Source organism: Tetrao urogallus (genome assembly GCF_951394365.1).
Source record: "Tetrao urogallus genome assembly, chromosome: 2".
Classification (NCBI taxonomy): Eukaryota; Metazoa; Chordata; class Aves; order Galliformes; family Phasianidae; genus Tetrao; species Tetrao urogallus.
Genome location: NC_136814.1, coordinates 74,530,967 through 74,554,584, shown reverse-complemented (window position 1 = coordinate 74,554,584; position 23,618 = coordinate 74,530,967). Strand labels below are relative to the sequence as shown.

The 23,618-nt window shown below is 40.5% G+C and overlaps 1 protein-coding gene across 1 annotated transcript; it reads right to left on the bottom strand.

Annotated features, from left to right (window-relative positions):
- Positions 1-262: 262 nt before the first annotated feature.
- Positions 263-23,394, bottom strand: UBE2J1 (ubiquitin conjugating enzyme E2 J1; the record flags this gene model as incomplete). Its single annotated transcript, XM_079549967.1, has 8 exons — positions 263-532; positions 4,107-4,238; positions 8,343-8,472; positions 10,227-10,332; positions 12,124-12,208; positions 13,005-13,136; positions 14,637-14,710; positions 23,364-23,394. 8 exons carry the CDS (start codon positions 23,392-23,394, stop codon positions 263-265), a joined length of 960 nt encoding a protein of 319 aa, XP_079406093.1.
- Positions 23,395-23,618: the final 224 nt, after the last annotated feature.

The following is a 23,618-nucleotide window of genomic DNA, read 5'->3' as shown; positions in this document are numbered from 1 at the left end:
CCACCCCCCTCACATGTCCTTTAGCCTTACTACTTCACCACGCTCTCTCCAGCAATCTCTCTGTTGGGCACTGAGTTAACACTTCTTGCAGTCAGACGTCCAGCTTGGCTTCTCTTAAAGTAACGTATCTGCAGCTACATTAACATTCGTATGGATGTAAGCATACATACAAAAGTAATCTTTGTAAACAGTTCCCATGTCAAACGCAATACAGAACGTTCAGTAGAGCATCCAAATCACTGCTCTTACAATAGAGACAACCTTATAACTCAAATATGTACTCATTAGCCAAGCACATTCTCCGAAATATAAGAGCCGCGAGCGCAAAGGTCAGAAGGACGATCAGAACGGTGGATCCAGTGTGGTTGGGGTTGGCCCTGGGCTGCTGCACCCGATTAAAGTCAGTTGAAGCTGGAGCCCATCTCTGGCTGTGCTGCTGGGCACGACGCTGCCGGGGACTCAGGGATGTGTTTGTGGGCACAGTCGGAGCACGCTCCTGACCAGCTGCTGTGCTGCCGGGCTGAGCTTCTGACTGAAAGAGAAACACAAAGAGCTGTCAGGCAAGGCAGTATGCAAAGCTGGTAACAAAGACAACCTGTAGAACTAAAATGGCTCCTTCAGATAATTCTTAATACTGATAAAAATGTTACCAGTACTTATTATATTGTTATGTAGAGCCAGTTTGTCCTCCCATCACCTTGAGAGATCTATTTCAAGCAGTTCTAAGGGCATGAAGTGTCTGAAGAAAGTCTGTCAAATAACATTCTGTCAAATAACATTTGAGATCTAGCTTAGTTTCAAATCCAGGTACTTCAAACACCTTTGCCTGTGATTTGCTCAACTACTTGCAGTTCAAGAAATCTTTAGTAATCAATCAGGCAGCTAAGTCTTCGGATCTTTAAGTCACCTATAGTGATGGGGAAACAAGTTTAGTAAAGCAAGGGAAGAAGAAAAGTACAAAGGGCTGAGATTAAGCACTGCTGCACTGCTTCCTGTGGTCAGCTGGATCCAAAATTCTGCTCTCATCATCATAAATATCACTGGGAAAACAAAAGACAAAACAAAATCCCTGGAAACAAAGGCCCTGCTGACTACTGCACCTATGCACGCACATAACTATTGCCCTCTGCTGGCCACAGGTTTGGCTGCCGCTACGCCCAGTGACAAACGAGCTATGGCAGCTGCTGCTCCGCTCAGGAGAGCATCATCCTAAACCCGATCCACTCTCACTTTGTAGGTCCGAAGCCACGGGATTTGACATTCCACTGTCCCAATCCTGCTTCTAATGTTGAAAGGATAAAACTTGCAGTATTACATTATGAAGAACAGTGACACAGACGCTGGAATTTAAGATTGAGCCTTGTCAAAATGTTTAAGCATTAAAACAAAAAGGTAGGTCTGAAATGGACGTTTTCAGTCCAGTGCAACTACTTGACAGCTTGCTGTTTACTCAGGTTTCTTGCCCAAGTAAGCAAGCTGCCTGGGATGCTCCAAAGAAAAATCTTGTAGAATAGATGTATTTCCACCTGGGGTTTTTAATCCGCAGAGACAGCCAAGAATAAAGCAGGTTGGTGGTTTAACACTGGATAAGCAGTTCAGCTCTACCACACTGTTCTCTTCCTCTTTCCTTCTCAGAAAGACAGGAGGAGAAAATATGTTTAAGAAAAAAGAAAGCAACCAAAAAATCCAACGCTGTGGGCTGAAAAATAAGGAGTAGTCTAATTCAAAGAAAAAAGATCACACAGAAGCAAAAGGAAAATATGTACTTCTATAAAGCTCACATATCAATATGTAGCTTCATTTTCCCACACAAGTTGCTCTCTCAGTAGTTGAATATTAGTTGACTTCAGCTGCACTATTTTATCACTCTTACTCTTCATCCAGCCAGTATTTTAGTACTAGACACTGCCACAGTATACTGCTTAGTAACAAGTGAGGTTTAATATCCTCCTAATTTATTAAAAAAAAAAAAATAAATGCAATAGCCAGTTTTTAGCCTGACACTTTGTAATTCTTATCAATTTTTTTTCATTAACTGTGTACACCAAGGTGGGATATCTACCACACATCTGTCCACCTACATTTAGTGTATTAACATGGATTGAACTTCATACTCCCATAACAGCCCATAGCACCAGCCAGAACAACCAGAAGGATAGAAGGGCAATGTGCCCTACCAGTCTCTGCATGGCTCTCCAGCCTCCAATAACAAGTCCACAGACTACAATGAGAGTACAGGTACCAACATTTAGGTGACCACTGCTACAGGAGGTGGTCTCTCCAGGCCCCTGCATGCTTTGAGAAGATTTCTATTAGTTTTAGCACGAAAAATGGTGACCCTGCACATAGCAGGGGGGTTGAAACCAGATGACTATTGTGGTCCTTTTCAAACCAGGCCATTCTATGATTCTATGAAAATGGCTCCAGGAAATTCCTAATGTCCAAGAACAAGCAGCTCACAAATACAGGTATTTCTTCAAAATCAAACTAAAGCCCATTAGACAGTGATGTTCTGATCCCTTAACACATGAATTAACTTTTTCTTTGTTTACTGTCTATGGCATATAAACATTTTTAAAATATTCTTATTATGCTTAAAACATTCATTCCACATGGGACTATTCTGCTGTAAATTAAGTTGGTAAATGACAACAAAGACAGCATCACTGACTGATTTCTCAGAAACAGGAGTAATTAAAAAAAAAAAAAAAAAAAAAAAAGATCAATTTTGACTGAAGTTTCCTTCCCCATCCCCACTCCCCCCAAGAAAACGCTACCAGTCGTTTGGTATTTTGGCCAGTTCTACAATATAAGCCAGGATTTGTACTGAGAAGAATGAAACAAAATGGTTTATTAAATTCTGAGCGGCCTGGAAAAATCCTTCTTGTGGAAAAAACATATGTTATTAGCATGTTTATATTTCTACATAGCTTGAAAATATGTTGCAAACATGCAACAGATGGTCTGACGTTCTTTGACGTGTTAGAGTTTTTTTAACCAATCTGCAGCCCCATCCTCACTAAAAAACACAGCTTAGCTGGGATTTGTCTGCAATTTATCAGTGACTTTAGATTGCATTTGCCAGAGTCATAACAGCAGCTGCCTTGGCCCACTACCAGGCCTCGGTCACTTCTGAAACTATTATGTAAGCTCTATACCTAGCACTATGAAGATGTAAATGTCATGTAGTTTACTTCAAATGTAAGAGTATTTTAGTCAAATTTAAAAGCTACAAATTACCACTGCAACATTTTTTGCCTTTCATTAAGACCACAATTGAAAAAAAAAATCTATTATATATCAAGCTGTTGGAGCGGGTTCAAAGGAGGGCCACAAAGAAGATCAGAGGGTTGGAGTACCTCCCCTGTGGGGGCAGGCTGAGGGAGCTGGGGCTCTTCAGCCTGGAGAAGAGAAGGCTCCAGGGGGAGCCTTATAGCAGCCTTCCCGTACCCGAAGGGGGTCTGCAGGTAAGCAGGAAAGGGACTTTTTACAAGGGCATGTAACGACAACAGGACAAGGGGAAACAATTTTAAACTGAAAGAGCGTAGGTTTAGACTAGATGTTAGGAAGAAATTATTTACTCTGAGAATGGTGAGACACTGGAACAGGTTGCCCAGCAAGGTGTGGGTAGCCCCTCCTGACAGCATTCAAGGCCAGGCTGGATGGGGATTCAAGCAATCTGGTCTACTGGGAAGTGTAGCCCACAGCAGGGAGGGTGGAACTAGATGATCTTAAAGGTCCCTTCCAACCCAAACCATTCTATGATTCTATAATTCTGCAGATGGTAAATAGTATCTAAGTATCTAAGACATAATACTGTAATGAAGTGTAACCTCATGTATTTAATGAGCTACTGGAAAAATAACTGCATGAAGAGTACTTAAATAGTCTTATAGTTTGGTTTTAAAAGAAGAAAGTAGAAACACGAGATCTCTGTTTTCAGAAGCCATCCTGCATGATGATTGCTGAAGTTTACATGAAACGCAGAAATTTGACAAGAAACACATGGATTGCATACTGGTAACAAAGCCTCCTCTCTGTTACTATCAGTAGTGCAGATTTCACATTCAGACTATGCACTGATAAAACTCAGACATGGACCATACCATTGCACTTGCTGGATCCCGGAATGCTCGAGTTGCACCATCCTGCTGGGGCTCAGGTGAAGTAGCAGAGCAGTTCAGTCCTGCTGAGTTTGAAGGTTCTGCTTCAGACTTCCTGGACGAATTGACTTCTGCCTGCAAGGAATACATGCACACACTTCAGAGGTGAGATCAAAGTTGAAAGATTTAAATTTTCCTAGAATATTCATTCCAAGAATGATGCCAACTGTATTTCAACACATCAACAGGTTTACCAAAATCTAACTCTTATGAAATAAGATTACAGATAATAAACACCAGCTTAGACAATATCGCAGTTTTGTTTTGGATTTTCTTAGTTCTATTTGTTTGTGCATAATAATAGGTATAACGTTAAAAAAACAACAAAAGAAGAAAATTCTTCAAAAGATTACTGTGCCAGAAATAACATCACCTTTATAAAACTTCTCTTTCTCATGATGCTTAACTAAGTGCTGACTGTATTGTCACACGGGAACTAACACAGCCTGTTTCTCATCAGGGCTAATTAGGTCCACTAAGTGCTACCTTGAGTTTGCTGTAGTGGTTTGAGTACTAGGATCGTCTCACAGCCAGAAAGCATGCGTGTGCAGGGCACTACCCTGCATCAGGCAGTAAGTTTTCATTAAGTTTCAGTGCAAGAACTAAAGTAGATTTACATACCCTTATAATGCTGTATTACATACACATATAAAATGTCTAATAAGCATAATTTTTCAGAATTAATGTTTCACACTTTTGGAAATTTGAGATACTGGTAGATCTGTAGGAATATATAGAGAGTTGTTAACAAGCCTCCTCCTAAAACAGTATGTTTGCAATAAGAGAAGGACATATCATCACACTCCTGAATTGAAACACCTTACAGCATATACATATCCAAATTAAAAAAAAGCAATTAAAAAAATCAAAAGGTTGGGACCAGATAGTCTCCTCCCCTCCTTCCCCCCCACCCTGTGAGCAAGTCTCTCTCCCTGAAGAGCGTAATATTACATCTCCCAAAACCTGTATCAGAATCTCAACTTATTCCAGAGATTACAGTTCCAAATTTGAGGATTGGTACCTGAGTTCAAATGGAAATATAAGTAAAGGTAGCAGGAAATACAAACTGGTTAGAAGCCAACCAGTCATGTAGGTAACAAACTAAGAAGATGACAAAATAATAATATTCTTCCACATTGCTGTTCTGTGTGGGGAAATCAAATCCCCTGTTTCTTGACGCTTAATTTTCTGATTTTCCTGGAATGCTATTGCCACTGAAATGATCTGAACATGATTTTAAGATTTAAAAATACTTACAATCAGACAATGGTAATACTGACTTCTTTTTACACTTGACTACTCATAGAATCACAGAATCACCAAGGTTGGAAAAGACCTTCAAGATCATCCAGTCCAACCGTTCACCTATTCCCAATAGCTCCCACTAAACCATGTCCCTCAACACAACATCCAGCCTTTCCTTGAACACCCCCAGGCTCGGTGACTCCACCACCTCCCTGGGCAGTCCATTCCAGTGCCTGACCACCCTTTCTGAAAAGTAATACTTCCTGATGTCCAGCCTGAATCTCCCCTGCCGTAGCTTGAAACCATTCCCTCTGGTCCTCTCACTAATGACACGAGAGAAGAGGCTGACCCCCAGCTCACTACAACCTCCCTTCAGGTAGTTATAGAGAGCAGTATATGGACTACTATGGACTCTAATATCAGGATAGTTAGGATAGAACAATTTATGACTCAAATGTGGATCAGAAACAAATCAACACAGACTCATGGAATAATTTAGGCTGGAAGGGACTTCAGACATCACTGGATCCAACTCTCTCCTCCAAGCAGGGCTGTGTCCACTCAAGTTTCGAGCCTCTCTGAAGCTGGCAATGCTACAGTTTGTCTGAGAATTGTGCTCTGGTGTTTAACAGCCTTCATGGTGACTTTTTTTTTTCCCCCCTCACATTCAGTTGGTACTTCCTTTCCTCAAGCATTTGATTTACTTTAGTTTATTAAAGTATTAAGACTAGTATACTAGACTGAAGTCACATTAATTAAAAAAAAAAAAAAAGTACTCCAAAGTTTACCAATTTAGCATCTTTTTCCAGCCTAATCTCTCTTTTCTCCAGGAGTTGCCTTTGCTCCTGGAAAATCCAGAAACCTCACAGAAAATTGAGCAAATTTAAACATAACAACAAAAGAGAATGGAAAACTAATTTTATTGCATAATATGCCTTATAATGGCATCATGTGGATATAACATTGTTTTACGGAATAAATTCTTATAATGCATATATGAGTCATATCTTTTAAGTGGAATGGTATTTATGGTACATAACATCTAAAACAAACAAGATTTGCAAGTCAATGTTATTATGTTAAAAACTGTTGCTCTCTATCAAACATGTAAGCTTAAAGTGGGAAAATTAAGGGAACACCTTTTCCTCTTGAATTTTGTACTCTTTTCAAGTCCAAACATGAGTATTTTAAAAAGTTATCATTTTGCTTAAGGCTGGTATGAAAGAATTTCTTATAATCCTAGGATCTAGAAAAAGTTAGGGAATCTCTTCTACAAGGATGAAGATAATGTAGATATTGCTTATGTTTTTTACTAGCAGAGAGGCTCACCCAATTTACACACCCAATTGGCTATTTAAGGAGAAATCCTATCCCATAAGTTGACATGAAATATACTCAAATTATTAAAAACTTCTGTATTTCTGTACTCTGCTGGTAATTCATACTATTTTGCTACAAACATGCAAATTGTTTCAGTCTAACATGACATGAATGATAACAAAGACAACAACAGAGGTGTAGAAAACATTAAAAAAAAAAAAAAAAAAAAAGGAATTTGAGAAAGGGAGTTAAGAGCACCTACAGAAGAGAGCTAATTTACCTTGCATTAAAACAAAACAGAATGAAGGACTGTAAAGAGAATGTTAAACCCTGAATCATGTTCACTTATTCCTTTAGTGTTTTTTCCCTTCAGAAATTGAGTTAAATACATGGAATGCATCAATGGTCTTTAGAGACTGACATGCTTAAATCTTTCACTTCAAAAACTTTAGTCTTGAGAAAAAAGTATGAGAGATGAGTTCTTGAAAGGAGAAATTGTACTGAGATATTTCTGCAATAAAGAAATTTTAGCACTAGCAGTGCTTAAAAAACTTAACTCACACTTTTTAAATCTTATATACTGTAAAGAAGATGGGCAGTGAATCTAATTTGCTTTTCTGGTTATCTCAGCTTCAAAATTCTGTCTGTGCTTCCTCATCCTCAAAAATATCTGGTTGAGTTCGTAACCGTAAGCATTACATGTAGACTCCTATATTAACATGTGTAGGTGTGAGGTAAGAAAAGAATGCACCTGTCTTGCAAAACTGGCAGTGATGAAGCAATCTTCACTCTCATAGCACACAAAAAACCCCACAGTCTTTAGGACAGTGTTAGGAAAAAAATGGGTGATATAAGAGGACACAGTAGCACTCCTTCTCTGAGTGAGGATGCATTCTACACCACTGCTACACTGTCACATTATTTTTCTCTGCTGACCCCCACTCACGCACAGCACCCTTCCTTAGTGGAAAAATACAAAGTTTAGAGCAAAACCCAATGAAAAAAAAACTGTATATCAAGTCATGCAATTTCCTCAGGCACAGATGCCACTAAAAAACCTTACTTTCACCAAAACACAAGCTAGAGAAAATATTTTCAGATAAGAGCAACTTTCACACCAGAGTTCAACTTTCAGCATCTTCAGCTGCAGAGTAGTTCAAAAGCATTTGCAACCATTTTTCAGTAAGAATGTTTTATTCCTTCCATAAGCCAAAAGAAAAAAAAAAATAAATAAAAATAAAAATCACAAAGAAAAACAATTTAGGTTAGCATTGCCCAAATTTTCCTAGAACATTTCTGACAAAGTCTGGAGAATTTAATCACATTATAAGTGAAAACATAGAACTGAAAGCAATATATGCAGTTTTTACCAGAGTAGCTATCACTGAAATTATTACCAATTAATCAGTACTTGAGATGCACAGTTTATAAACTGTCACATTTCCAGAGATCCATTCCCATTTTTCTCCTTCAGTTTGTCCTTAAAAACACAAATTTCCATGTAGTAATCTATGAAGGTTTGTGAAATAATTTTTTTCCACAATTTACTTTTTTTTTTTCCCCCCCTCCCAGTTCTGTACAGCAGACAAAAAGATGTTTGAACAGTTACTACACCTTGAAGCTAATTTGTCTGGCAAGTTCTTTAGCCTCCTTGTCTGCCTGGCTTGATCCACTTCCTGACGTTAGTGGTAAGAGAGCTGTCTTCATAGATGTGCCGCACATTTCACAACAGAAGTCTTGTGACCTGGCCACAAAATGACAGAACTCAGAATGACACATTCTCATAATGTTCTTATATGCTTGGCTAAGCAAAGCATTTGCAAAGCAGTCCATATAATGATGCAGTTTCAAGACCAATAGCTTTAAAAGCCTCTTTCCCATCCCTCATCCCCCACGAACTGCGTTACCTTGAAACATGTTGAATAGAATCTATACTACATATACATATTCTCTTAGGACTTTGTACCTCAAATCCAAAAGTTTCTGCTAAAGCATTACCTTTACTCTTGCACAAAGAATTTGTCTATAGTACATATTGAAGGCAGTTCTTCAAGCTGACCAGAGACCAAACAGCCTTCGTAACACACTATCCAGATCAATTCAATAAACCCTACCTCTCAGCAGGGTTTATTAGCTATATCACAGTGCCATGCTGCAGGCTGCTGATTAGCTCAGAGTACAGGCACAGTAAACTCACACCCGTCTGTTAAAAAAAACAAGGGCACTTGGCCTCTGGTGGCCATTTAGTTCCATTAGACTCCCTTCAGTAATTCCTATCAACACTGTATCCTGAATTAGACACAGCCCCAGCCCACATCCAAGACTGCAGGTGTAGACTGCAGCATAGAGGAAAGATCACCTTTTTCTCCACATGCTGGTAATGCCATTCCTAACGGCCCAGGAGGCTGCTGGTCTTTGATGCAAAGGTGCACTGCTGTGTCACAGCTAACTTAGAGTCACCATGACCCCATTTCTTTTCCTGCCAAGCCAAATTCCTGCTAGTTGGTCCCAGCTGATACTGGCATCATTTCTCCCCAGGAGCTGTACTTTGCATTTCCATTTGCTAAACTTCTTGAGATTTCTCTTAGCCCATTTCATCAGCCTGTCCAAATCCCTCTGGATGGCAGCACAAGCCTTTGGCATTTTAGAGGCTCTTCCCCGTTCTTAACAACCTGCAAACTTGCCAAGGGCACACTATGTCCCACCATACAGGTCATTAATGATGCTGAATATCTCTGGTCCCACCATCAACCCCTGGGGTACACCAGCAGCGAAGGACTGGCCTCCAGCTGGACTCAAAATCCCTGCCCAGTCATTTGAGCCAGGCTGCTCAGCCAGTTCTCAACCCAACTCCCTATGCACTTACCTAGGCTATGTTTCTATCATCTATTACCAACATCTATGAGAATGTTGAAAGGAAGGCAGTACTGAAAACCATGCTAAAGTATAGATAAGCAACATCCACTGCTCTTCCCCTGCCTACCAAGCTAATAATGTCATTAAAATCCCAAATATAATTAAGTTAATTTCCTAAAAATTATTCAGAAGCCATTACTTTAGATTGTTGTTGTTGCTGTTTTATCATGTTCCTGAGGGAAAAGGGGCTTTGTTGTTGTTTTCTCTATCACTCACTCTTACTCCATCACATTAATTTTCCTTATGCAGGACGATTACCACTGTATCACAATGTTACTCACATCTCTACCAAACAAACTACAGATGAACTTCTAATTTGACCACACAACGTTGGCAGGAGCACACCTCTCCCCAGGTAATTTGTTCACCCATAAGTCTTCAGCTTGCACAATATTCAGGAAAAGAAAAACATGTAAGGCACAGAATATTCCACTGTTTTGGTTTTCTTTGTTTGCTTTGCTATTTAAATGTAAAGTAAGCTCAAGAGAGCAGTGTCCTGACTTACACTACTTACTGCTTAATGCCTTACTCAAAAAAGACAGTATATGTGCATTTATCCACAGTAACAAAGTTAATACGTACTTCTTCGCAAGAGCTCTTCTTTCTTCTGGTGTATAATCCAGAGATCCTATTGCTCCTTCACCTTTGGTTGGCATAAATCCAATAATTGCTAGTAAAGCTGTTCTTACTAAAATAGGAAAACAGAGGTATAAATAAAGTTGCAGAAATAATGGCTACTTGCTCTGCAATGAGTAAGACGGGTTACAGTACTGCCCATAAAACTTCTGTTTTGTCCATAAGAGCAGTCTGAGTTTCACACACACAGAGCTGTTTGTTTCTAAATACAGAACATGACTTCCCATTTTTTGAACTTCACATTATAATGCAAGTCAAAGTCTTATTTTACCATCAGCCAACACAGAGAAGGAAAGCTAAGCTGTCACAAAAATACTGCATCACTATACAGTTCCAAACTTTACTATTATGCTCCAAATAAAGATGGATATATAAATGACAAGGAAGAAAGATGCAGATTCATAAGGCATCCTTCTTTTTGTGCATACTTCCTATCAGACACACATTCTGCCATTTAGCGCACAGAAGCTCAGTGATTTTCTTTTATGAAGTGTACTGCAGAATTTGTTCCCTTTATGTCTTCATGTTGGGTAAGGAACTAATTTAAATACAGATAACTCAGAACTGTTGCCTAAAACATCTCTTTTTGGAATACTTATCCTCCAATTCTGCTTTACATACATTCGTGAGATTTAAGAATTCAAAGCAGTTTGCCAGAAGATTTGGTAAATAAATATAATATGAAAAAAACATCACAAAATAATACAGGATGCATATGCATTCCTATTCCAAAGACTATTTTGTGCTCTTTAAAAAAAAAGTAAAAGATTTGACAGTACTTGAATTCCCAAGATCTTATCAACATTATTTTAAAAATGCAACTGATATTCAAAGAAATAACTGATATCCTGTACTGTGCAACACAGAATCATCACCTTGGATCAACTGTGCAACTCAGAAACTGTTCAGATAATAAAACTTCTTTAAAAAAGCATAGAAAACATTCAGTTATTCTCAGCTTAGATCTTTCCTCTGGAGTGCTCAGAGGTAAAGCATTAGAATGCAAGTTGACCACTCTCCTCTCAATCAACACTCAGACTGATTTTAGTGATTAGACCAAGGGGGGGGGAGGTAAGTGAAATAATGGAATTTAAAATATTTATGTGAGAATCATTTTTAAAAGCTAAGTATATCTTAACAAGTCTGAGAATTTTTATTTGGATGCACAAGCATTAACAGCTTGTCAATATTCCTCAGTTTCTCAATCTTCTCAGCTTGTGTTTATTGACCATAATTTCCAAATCTTCCTGCGTCCCTCTTTCACAGCTTCACATTTCTACAACTCTCCCATTCTTTTGCTCCCTCAAAAATCTGCCTCCCCTTCCACTATGAGCTCTATTCATTTTCCCACACATGCTGCTCCTGGCAAAAATTAAGTACATTTAAGAGCATGGGTGTGTTTGCATGGGGTAGAACACAAGCAGCAGAAATTGCATCTCATATTCTTACTCAGAGCTAGGAAGGTGATCTTTCTGTTCTGCTTAATATTTGCAGTATCAATGCAATTTCCATTTATTCTCCTAATGTCATAATAAATAAATAAAAAATCTTGACAGTAGCAGAACTGCTTTGTAGTTCAGTCAGGTTTTGTCAAACAAACCAATGCAAATAAATAAAGTAATGCACACAAAACCATGAAAAGAGGTTTTTTTTCCCTGCTCACTCCTCAGCGTGCAGCAATTCCAGAGTTTCTCAGAATTCAGGGAAGCACATGAGAGGAGTTTTGGCATGCATACTAAGAATTAATCCAAGGATCAAGAAAGATATTAATGAGGTGCTATTGTAGTGTTCTTTGTAAGATTTTTCAAGTGTAAAGATGATTTTCAAATAATTTGTTACTTACTACTCCATGAAGGCTGCCATGTTTCAGGATGATGCCCTGAGATGCTTAAGCAAATTTTCTTCCCCACTTCAAACCTGCCATTAGCCTTTAAAGAAAGGAGGATATAATAAAACATGGTTATTTTGTACAAAGAAAACAAGTTATTAAGATTATCATAAATCCATATGCAAACAATACTTGTAACTGTATTACTACCAACCTCACAAATATGGCATTCAGCCTTCCCAACAAAGAAGCCTGCCAACTCCCTTCATTCATGCACAAAGAGACCCCTACCTGATATGTCCCAGTGTGCCATGATGGCTTGCCTGTTGCTCCTGTAATCCACACATGTGTGGAGAGTCTGAAAATCTATGGCTCTATGAAATTACACAGAAACACAGCCTTCACCCATATCATAGGTGTGCTTTACACATGTTAACAGAGACCACGTAGATCATGTAAGTTCACATAGCTCCAACCCCCTGCTATGGGCAGGGACATCTCCCACCAGGCCAGGTTGCTCAAAGCCCCATCCAGCCTGGCCTTGTGCACAGTGGTGGCAAGCTGACAAATGGACAAGGTGATTTTCGTGGTGATTTCCAACCATAATTACTCTCTTATTCTATGACCCACAGAGACAACAGAAAGATTAGACATCCATATAAGCAATTAGTATTAGTCTCAGGGAAGCCTTCCGCTTGTAGACACAAAACTTCATCTAACCACAGAATACCAAAGTAACTTTGAAAGACTTCTGTCACTAGACTGGGAGCATTAATTGTACTATGCCCCCTGTCTTATAAAAGATAATGTTAACTTAGGTGACAGGAATCTTTCTCTCAAATATCCAAGGTAAAAATGAACATGTAAAAAAATGAAAAACTAGCACATATTCTTACCGTCAGCAAAATAATGCTTGGTGGTTTCATGGGATATTCAGGTGGAAGCACTATTCGTCCGTGATATATTCCTCCATCAAAATCTGAATCTGGAGGACCTCTCACAGTAAAGTGCCATTCAAAAAGATTATCCTAAAATACCCACAGCAAAGGAAAAAGAAAAACGTGTCAAGGAAGTTGACATGTAATCATCATTTCTTTAGCCTCTGTTCTAAGAAAATAATGAATGGCAAGATTTAAAAGAAGAAAAAAAAAAATCAGATAGAGATTAAGATAACCAACAGGATAAATGAAGTAGCTTCCCTGGTAATTTTCTTACCATATGACTTAGTTGGAAAATTCAAATGTATCATTCAAGGTCTTCACCTCTATCTGTGCCTATTATTAGAACAGTTTTATTTCCTGACATGTGGAATATAAGAGTCAAATATGGGAAAACTCAGTCTTCGCCCAATGAATAACAGTTTATACAGAACTGGAGGGCTCTCTTCAAGTAAGAACATTAATCACAGACTCCTACAAGATCTCCTGTGTGCCAGGGTAACACAGGGATCTGATGCAAGTTCCTGAGAATTCCCATCCTCATTTGCTTTTCCACAGACTCACCACTATCCTGCCTTACTGCAATACACAGAGTTTGAATTTCAAAATATTTTCATTGGACAAGGAAATAACTTCTTCTTAAGTATTATTCTGGGGAGCTCCAAGTTTGGCTTTGTGCTTTAGGTATCCTGATGCTCATGATTCCTTGGACAAAAACAAGACGAGTCCTACTATTAACACTGCAGTCCAATGAAGCTTGCTTTTGGTGAATAAGGTCTCCTAACTAATGCTGAACATAGGTATCACATGCCTGTGACTGCTCATCTTGCTACAGCTTTTCCCAAGGAAGGGAGCTGTCAACATTTCCAGCATTTCTTCTCACATACCACTGTTCACTTCTTAATGAGTCACTTTTCAAACTGCAAAATAAAGTTTTCATTTCAATTACAAGTAATTGCATGAGCTAAACCTTACGTCTCACCTCAGAAAGAAAACGAGGTACAGACCAAGGTTAGTCAGTAGTAAAACAGAAACATGCTACCAGCTACAAGAATGTTTAATATGCTACATATTTCTGAAAGCAGTTAAATCAATTCCCCAAACTGAGCAAAACATTAACTTTTATTTTTGTGATTAACTCCAGAAAAAAATCAGAACGTGTTTCTTTTTATGCTTCTAAGCACCAGAATTCCACCATCCTTTCAACTAAAAACCCTTGTGTGATGCCATGTTCTGGATTTGGGATGAAAATAGTGGTGGTAACACTAATTTTTGATTACTGTAAAAAAAAGCTTAATTAAACTTAATAGTCTCAGGGAAGAGAAGGGGGAATAAACATATTGTACCCATGTGACAGAACTACACAGAATATGAAAACACTATTATTGTGTACTTTCACTAAAAATCTCAGTCCACAGTACTATTAAATATAGAATTCTGCTCTTGCTTTCCAAAACATCTGAAGAACTGAATTTACTTTAAGATAGTTTGCTGCTATTTAAATATGCACGTTTAAAGGTATATAGAGGACTTATAGCATATACTACAGAGCCTTATTACATGCTGCTGCAAGCACATGGGGAAACAAACCTCCAAAGGCTGTGCATGATAATGATCTGTAGGATCCTTCAGTTCTGCAGCCTCTTTCATCAAACGTTTGACAGCTGAAAGAAAGAAAGCACGAAACATGAAAATAAAGAAAAATTAACACATAGTGCACACAAACAATACGTAAACACTTTGGAAAGAGCTCCTTTCAGCTAACTAATACTTCTAACACATCACAGCTTTTTCACTAAGTTAATAACCCAAGATACAAAATAAATTGCTCACGCTGAATAAATCTTTTAAATGACTCATTCAAGCACAGAGTTATAAAAAATGCTGCATGGTCACAAAGTTTCTCAAAAGAAAGCCTTAGCAGCAGAATTAAAGTAGCGTTGCATTATTAACTTCATCAAAGACTAACAGAAAAAACAAGTATCATTAACCGAGTCCCAGTTTTCAAAGACAAGATGTAAGAGACTACCAATCCTAGTATTTTACCATAAGAGGTATATATTCACCTTTGAACAACTGCTGGAAATCTTTAACCTGACACCTCTTATGATCATTACGTGATTAGTTCCTTAATCAATCCAAAGGAGATCACAGTAAGACCTGAGAGAAGCCAGCATAACAGCAGCACAAGGAGATCTGTGTTTATACCATATTAGAAAACACATTCACCCAGCCAAAAAATTGGCCCAGTTCTCTGTAATCTAAACTTACTAACAAACATGGACACAATGATATTCTTCTAATTTCAGCATAGCCTTCACAGTTGCTCCCTATCCCTCTTTTCAAAACAACCAGCACATCTCTCTTTGCTGCATCACTTTCTTCCTTCCCCTTCAGTAATTTTTGTTTTCAGTGCTTGCCCAGCCAGGTGCTCTCATGAGCATCACGCAATAACTCCCAATGGGCCCAGCCAATCCAAAAAGCAGAGTGAACACAGGAATGACAGACAAGAAACTGAAGGATGTCACCTCATGTGTAAGATTAAAAAGGAAGTCATTACTACCTTCTGTTACTCAAAAAAAAAAAAAAAAAAAAAAACCAAAAAAAAAAACCAAAACCAACAACAACCTAGCAATATCAGTTACCCCCTTAAGAGGATATAACAGCAACAGGATGCCCTACTCCATCAGCTGCGGCCAGTTCAAGCCATGGATGTCTCTCCCACTCATGTAATTATATCCATGGAAAGAAAAATACTGCCCAAGTTCCCATTTACCACAGCTTTAGAAAACACTGTGAGTAAAGCACAATTCCTGGATTTACACCACCCAACTCTGTGATTTGTCTTGCTTCCACAATGCTATGAAGGAAGCTACTCTGACCTCCCCACTATTTTAATTTCAATTTACAGTAAGGAGCTTTTTTCCTTCTTTACACTTCCTGATAATTATAAACAGGACAAAATTAATTCAGTCCAGAAAGCAAACATATTCCACGGGAGCTCTCTGCTGCAGCAGGAAATACTGGCAACTCCTCACAGAGCTCCCGAGGTCACCCACTCTGCAGTGGAACAAATCCTACCAAGTAAAACTGTGAAGAATCTGAAAAATGAACATAACAAAGCCTACCAAGGCTTCTACAAACAAAGTTAGTTTGTACCTAGCCTAAAAGGAGGGCTCTGGGCACACACAGCAGCACTTTGGGCCTGTCCCACCAGGAGCAGCCCGCATGCCTGCAGCACAGGAACACAGGGATCTGCACCAGGAATGAACCCAGCCAGCTGCCAGGCGTGGAGAACAAGCAGCTAGGCTCCTCTTAGACAGAATTTCAACACAAGAAGTTTAAGATATTTTTTTAAACAAAAGTCAGACTATAGATATAAGCCTACAAAACACATACTGAAAGAATACAAAATCCTATTCCATTCTTGGCACATGAAACACACCAAAATATATTGCTTAGCTTCTCTATATCAAAGATAAATTGCTTGTAAGAAGTTTTTGATATTAAACAAGGTAGTATGTTTTCAGAAAAAGCAGTATATGTACTTCCACATGTGACAGGTACACTGACAGTTAGAGGAGATCAGGCTTGACTGACAGGGTTCATCCTGACAGCATAGGATTTAATGTTTTTCAAAAGCCCTGACTTCATTAAGTACAGCTGCAGAATACATAAACACAGTCCCTCCTTTAGCTACAGTTAACTACAGTGGAAAAAATGAAAGTAATTCCTGCAGTCTGCTAGCAACAAGTGCATGACACTCATCCAAACTTGGTTTAAAAGAATCTTGATGTGAAACATGGCATTTCAACCCACTCAAAAAAAGAAAAAAAAAAGTCACACTGACTCATCTGAGTACCTGGCAATGGCAATTCTGAAAAAATGAGAACAATCTGGATTCATTCAATACAAAGAACTGCAAACTGTTACCAAGTCTAGAAGTATCGCTAACTCTTGTGGGGAGGAATATCACCATTAACAAGCAAAATCTGTGTGATGGACACACGTATGACCAGTAGGTTTATTTCTATTCAAAAAGTATTTTAGTTAAATTCTACTTCTTATTACAAATAATTCATCCTGCGGTTTGTCTTGAACCATGCCTGAAGTCTTATTCATGTCCTCCTGCTACTGTGCTCAATTTAGAAAACTCTGCACCTAGGAGCTCAAGAAAACACTGTACAAAGAAAATGTAAATGATCAACTTCCTAAATGTAAATATTATTGCTTGTGATGGAATTTGAACACCTGTGGTATTTGTCTTAGTAAAATATTAACAGGTTTCTAAAAATAAGGTCTATCATGAATATAAAGATAGCCTGAAAATAAAGCAATTGTATTTAGCCAGACAGAGCCTTGTTTTGAGTCTTCTGTATTTAACAAGGGATTTCAGTTCATTTTTGCATAACCAATGAACACTTTGCATTGCAATCCAACGAGCTGATAAGATAAGAGCGTTATATTAATGCAAATAACCCATAACAAAGAGACTGACTGCAGCATAAGGAAGGTGACACTTTCGCTCACGGGAAGCCTAGACTAACACTCAAAACAAAAGCCTCATACATCCTACCAGCTTCCTAAAGGCCTGCCCTAACATCCACACGAAGTAGCAGCGCAGAGCTCCACGACAAGGGCATCAGTGAGGCAGCTCATGGTGCAAAGCCCGCAGCAGTGCAGCTTCATCTCTCAAGTTGAGTTATCAAATACTTTCAACTACAGCTCTATTACATGGAGAACTGTACTTTTTCAAGTTGCGTTATACTCCTAGAGACTGGTTTATAAGAACTACGCACGGGGAGCCTAACACATAACTGTGTGTGACCTGCAATGGCACCAGGTATCTGTGGGTTGATCCACTGCAGATGTGATTTTCCTGGACAGCTTAAAATCCGTCGATTGCCTGCAATCACAGTAATTAAAACAATAAACAGGGTGGAGAGGGGTCAGGAAAGTAACCTGCAGAACAACATCTTCTGCTCTACAACCAGGTACCTGGTGGTAACTACTCTAGCAATAAGACTATTGCCAAACTTACAGCTAAGCAGTACATGGCTAAAGCTTTTGTGCTCCACCTCTGCATTCTTCCTGTCTATTCATTTTTAGCCTCACTTTTCTTATCACTAAATTAAAATATGCCTTCAACCAGATTTTTTAAAAATTCCTTTATATTTTTGTACATCTTTTAAAAAAAAAATTGACCATATTTTTATAAAATTTACACAGCTGTTCACAGTCACTCAATTCTGAACTGAGACCACATTTACAACTTCCTTAGAGGACTGAGATACATTTTTTTTTTTTTGCAAGAAAAGTTCACATCCCAGTCATATGCACCCAAAAATCATATGTCAAGAAGACAGATGAAGGTTCCAATCACCCCAGTCTTTAAGCCACTGATGGGCATCTTTTGAGATGATAACAAAAAAATCTTACAGAACCGAAACATGCAATTGCAGAATCCTAATATCTGGGGCAGCCAGAGGTTCCAAAATTGCTTCTATTTTAAAATTCAGTTTGACAGTTGCTTTCCATCTTTGGGGCCTCACTGCCATCCTCTCCCAAGACCCACATGACTCCAGCACTCACACAGAGTATTGAGAACTGAGAGGGGAAAAAACAAACAAAAAACAGGAAGGCTTTTATTGAGCCTTCTAATCCTCAGGAGCAACACACCTTCACTCTGTTTCCCTCAGAACAGGGAGCTACATTTCAAAGCAACTGTTCAGTCAACACAAAGTAGGATAAAGCTTATCAAGGGTAAGGTGCTTGTTGGATACATTAAGACCAAACAACATCTTCAGCCTGCCTCCAGTTTTTAACATCTATTCAACCTGTTTCCTTTACTTTCTATTGACTGTTTTTTAGTAACAGAGAACTAACACACACTTGGTGGCATGAAATGCTTCCTTACTTGCACAGAAGTACAGAGCGGAGAGAAAAGTATAGATTGTAAGAAAGCATTTCTTCACCCTGCAGTAAACGAATTAAAGACGACAGCTAAGAGGATCACCACCTAGGCATATTATGCTCCCCATGCATCAGGATCCAGAGGCACCAACAACAGCAAATGCAGGACATGTACTCCATGCCTCACTCCATTGCTGTTCACAGCCCCTCAGGCCCACATCAGTACATCTCGACATAAGAAGCCCTGCTAAAAGGAAACAACTCTAATAAAACCACCACTGTTGTTTGCAGGTTCCACGTGAGCCACTAAGCAGGTGGTCACAGTTCTGTGTGTGTCTGTTCTAATGCCTGCTCCTAAGACCGGTGATGTCCCATGAGAAATAAGAGGCCAAGGAATCCTGTCACTGCAGGAGAGTGGCTGCAAGGTTTGACATCTGACCTTGCAGCAGGCTGAGGGTCACAACATTTAGGGAAAAAGCAAAAATAAAGATTAAAAAAAAAAGCTAAAGTGCTTATTGCAAGTAGCTGTCAAATTTCAGAAACAGAGATGTTCTCTAAGCACAAAGAGGATGAGGTCTGTGTTTCAGTGCGCTGAGCTTTACTACTAACAGGAGCAGTTTATCAGCCATATGGTAGCAGGCTGACATACACTGCCTAATCCATTTTGAAATTTCAAGACAGAAAACAGCTTGTCCTTTTAGAAGTGCCAAGAACAGAAATAAAAATATGAAGCAAAAGCTTAATAGGCTTTGCCTTACTGAGGCAATACAAAGAAGTGTGAAGCACAGAGTGGTAAATTTTTTTCTTTCATACATTAATGATCCTTTGGGGAAGAATTAAAACAAAAAATAATCACATTCATTATGTGAGGGGCAGCTTCAGGTGGCTGCTCCACACCTCCTCACCCCTAGAGAGGACAGGTGACAAGGGCCAGCAGCAGCTTCACTCATCAGCCAAGCCCAGACAGCACTTCCATGCACCACTCTGGCTGAATGGGAGTTGCTGAAGCACCTGTGGCATTGCCCTGCTTGACATTGGGACAAAGGTGTGCAGCAATAGTACTCTTAGTTTGAGCTGTATGAAAGCACAAAAAAAAAAAAAAAGAAGGGCACCAGAAAGACCAGCTGATCCTCATCACAAGTCCAGTGTAATGCACCTACTCACAGAAATAGTGCCCATGTAGCATCACTGAAGAACTTCAGCTCATATCACGGCTTTACAGCAGAATTTGGCTTAAGAGCAACAAAAGAACAAGTTTCTTTCAATCAAATTTTCTTATTTAAAACATGTTCTTCTCTAATTTCAAACAATTTTTTAAGAAGTCTGCTATCACTTTTAAATAAACTTTTCCTAATCTTTGCAAGTAGCATTTGCCCTCTTTGCAACTATTGAGCAGACAGAAGTCAGCATCTAGAACCAGAGTTTGCTCATGCAGAAGCAGATTTCAACAGGCAAAGCCTCTTGTGCTGGTACAAAACAGTTATAAGAATCACAGAATCATAGAATCACTAAAGTTGGAAAAGACTTCCAAGATATCCAGTCCAGCCTTCCACCTGTCACCAACATTTACCACTAAGCCATGTCCCCAAGCACACATCTAAATGTTCCTTGAACACCTCCAGAGATGGTGACTCCATCACTTCCCTGTGCAGCACTTGATTGCTCTTTCAGAGAAGGAAATTTCTCTAATATTCATCGTGAATCTTCCCTGGTGCAACTTCAGGCCATTCCCTCTTGTGCCGTCACTAGGTACATAGGAGAAGAGGCTGACACCCACTTCGCCACAACCTCCCTTTAGGTAGTTTTAGTGAGCAATAAGGTCTCCCCTGAGCCTCCTTCAGAGGAAACAGCCCCAGTTCCCTCAGCCACTCCTGTTAGCCTTGTGCTCCAGAGCCATCACAGCTTTGTTGCCCTTCTCCAAACACACTTCAGGGCCCCAAAAGTCTTTGTTGGGAAGGGCCAAAAACTGGACACAGTACTTGAGGTGCGGCCTCACCAGAGCTGAGTGCAGAGAGATGATCACTTCCCTGCTCCTGCTGGCAAACTACTTCTGATACAAGCCAGGATGCCATTGACCTTCTTGGCCACCTGGGCACACTGCTGGCTCGTGTTCAGTTAAGCACCAACCAATACTAACAGGTCTGTTTTCTCTACAAAGTCTTCCAGCCACTCTGCCTCAAGCCTGTAGCACTGCCTAGGGTTCTTGAGGGCAAAGTGCAGGATCCAGATCTTGGTCCTGTTGAACCTCATCCTACAGACTTCAGCCCAGCTATCCAGCCTGTCCAGATAGGCCCTCTGTAGGGCCTCCCTTCACCCAAGCAGATTAACACTCTCTGCCAGCTTGTCATCATCTGCAAACTTACTGAGGGTGCACTCAACGTCCTCATCCAAATTATCAATAAAGACACTGAAAAGGACAGGCCCCAATACCGACTCACGTTTCTCATTACTGGAAATGGGAAACATGGTGGATTCGTTATCAAGTATTTCAGTACACTTACATTAATCACAGCCATCTTAAAATTAGAGCATTGTACACTTCCATCTTCAGTTGAATGGCAATTGTAAAAAAAAAAAAAAAAAAAACTACACCATTTACACTGCACATTTAAACACAACAAAAGAAATTTGTAAAACGTATAGGAATATTAAATAATCGAATGTGCCCATCTACTTGCTCAGCAGAAAGAAGTGCCAGACTAAGTGCTTTGTGTAAAAACAATTAACTCACGTTAATGGGTAATAACAGTTGAAGAAACAGTATTTACTTGGAATTTCTTTTTGGTATTTAATATCTTCTGCTCATATTTTTATAGGAAGATTTACTGCATTATTGGCTTCTGAAACAAGTGATTTAAAGCAAATCTTTAACAGGTTTTCACCAGCCATATGTTATAGAGCATGTTTGATCTGGGGAAGCAATATCGACCCACTGTATGAGTCATTTATTTTTCCTGAAAGAGGTTTGTTTTGCAATAGAACAGCACAGGCGGTGAAAATCAAGTCAGTAAAGAGAATTTTCACTTGAAAACAAGAGAGTGGAAAAATGCTTCATAAATATTTGCCGGTGATCCCAAAGTTACACCATCACCACTGCTTCCAGTGACGTGGCAAACCTGAACTGGTGAATATGTTTGCCTGCACTTGAAGTACACATGTGAAGCGTACCAGACTTTTTTTTTTTTTTTAAAAAAAAAAAAAGGAAATAAAAGAAATAAATCTACCTTCCTGGTATTTTAAAATATAACGAGCACATGACTTGCTTTGTGCTCCTCATTACTCAGTTAGGTAAGTTGGGCGTGAGGAACAAAGACAGAAAAGAAAACATAATTTAGCAATAGACACAGGCATGTTCTGTGAACAAGCCATTTGCATTTGCATTTGCAAAGCACAAGTCATCTCGATGCTAAGTTTCTCCCCGCCCCCCATGCTGGCAATAGGACAGTATCGTCACAGTAACATGAAGTTGATAACACCTGCTGCCCAAAGTTGGGCTGGAGCAACAGGGGCAGGACAATGATTGACCCAGAAATGCAGCCAGCCCTCACAGTCCCAGAAGCTCTGCTGGAGAAGCCACAGAGGCACACAGCCACAGACAGGTCGCTGCCCCAGGAGGGAGCCCACCTGGACTCAGGGCCCTTGCTGGGAAGGGAATCCCTCTCTGCCCTTCCTGTGCTGTTTCTCAGGACATCACAGAATCATAGAATGGCCTGGATTGAAAAGGACTACAATGATCATCTATGTGCACGGTCACCAATCACTAGACCAGGCTGCCCAGAGCCACATCCAGCCTGGCCTTGACTCACCTGAGGAAAACCCTCGTTTAAGGACTCAAAATGCTGCCTGGTGCTGGCAACACAAGAATTTTATTGCAGAAGCCCTTGAACACACATATACACGCACGTGTAGGTGTGGCACATAAAAACAGCACGCAACAGCTTATGAAAAAGCCTCACTGCACAGACTTAGCCAACATCACCACCCGTCCCTCCCCACCCGCAGGCCCGAGGAGCCAGCAAACACCTGACAGCACGGGCACAGCCACGTTCGCACACCAGCAGGCAGCAGTTCCAACCTACGCGTCCACCAACCACGAAAAAGAATAAAAAGGCGTGGACACATACAGACACGGCAGCGCCCCGAGATACTCTGCTCCCCTCAACGAGAGCTCCAGCGTCTCCAAGCATCGCGGGCCGACCCGCCTTGCGCAGCCGGCATCAGCAGCACGGCCCGGACCCGCCCGGCTCGCCCTGCCGCTCGCCTCCCTTGCCGGCCCTCGCCGCCCCGGTGTCGCTGAGGCCGGGCCGCAGTTCTGCCCTTTGTTGGGCGAGCGCTCGGCCCCCCCAGCTCGGCCCGCTCCCTCCCGCCGAGCCGCGGCCCGAAGAGCGGCTTGCTGCGGCCTACCCGGGCTCTTGAGGTTGTAGCGGGCCTCCATGGCAGCCGGCACTACTCTCCCTCCGCGGCGTCTCCGGTGGTGGCGGCCGGGGGAAACCGAGGAGGAAGAAGACGCGGCTCGACCCGCCTCGCCTCGGGAAACTCCCCTGACGTGGCGGAGGGAGGCACCTGCCGTACCGGCGCCGCCCCCGGAGCCGCCCCGCTAGCAGGGCCGAGCTGCACGGCTGTTGGCTGCGGGCGGCCCGCGCCCAAGGGCGCTGTGGC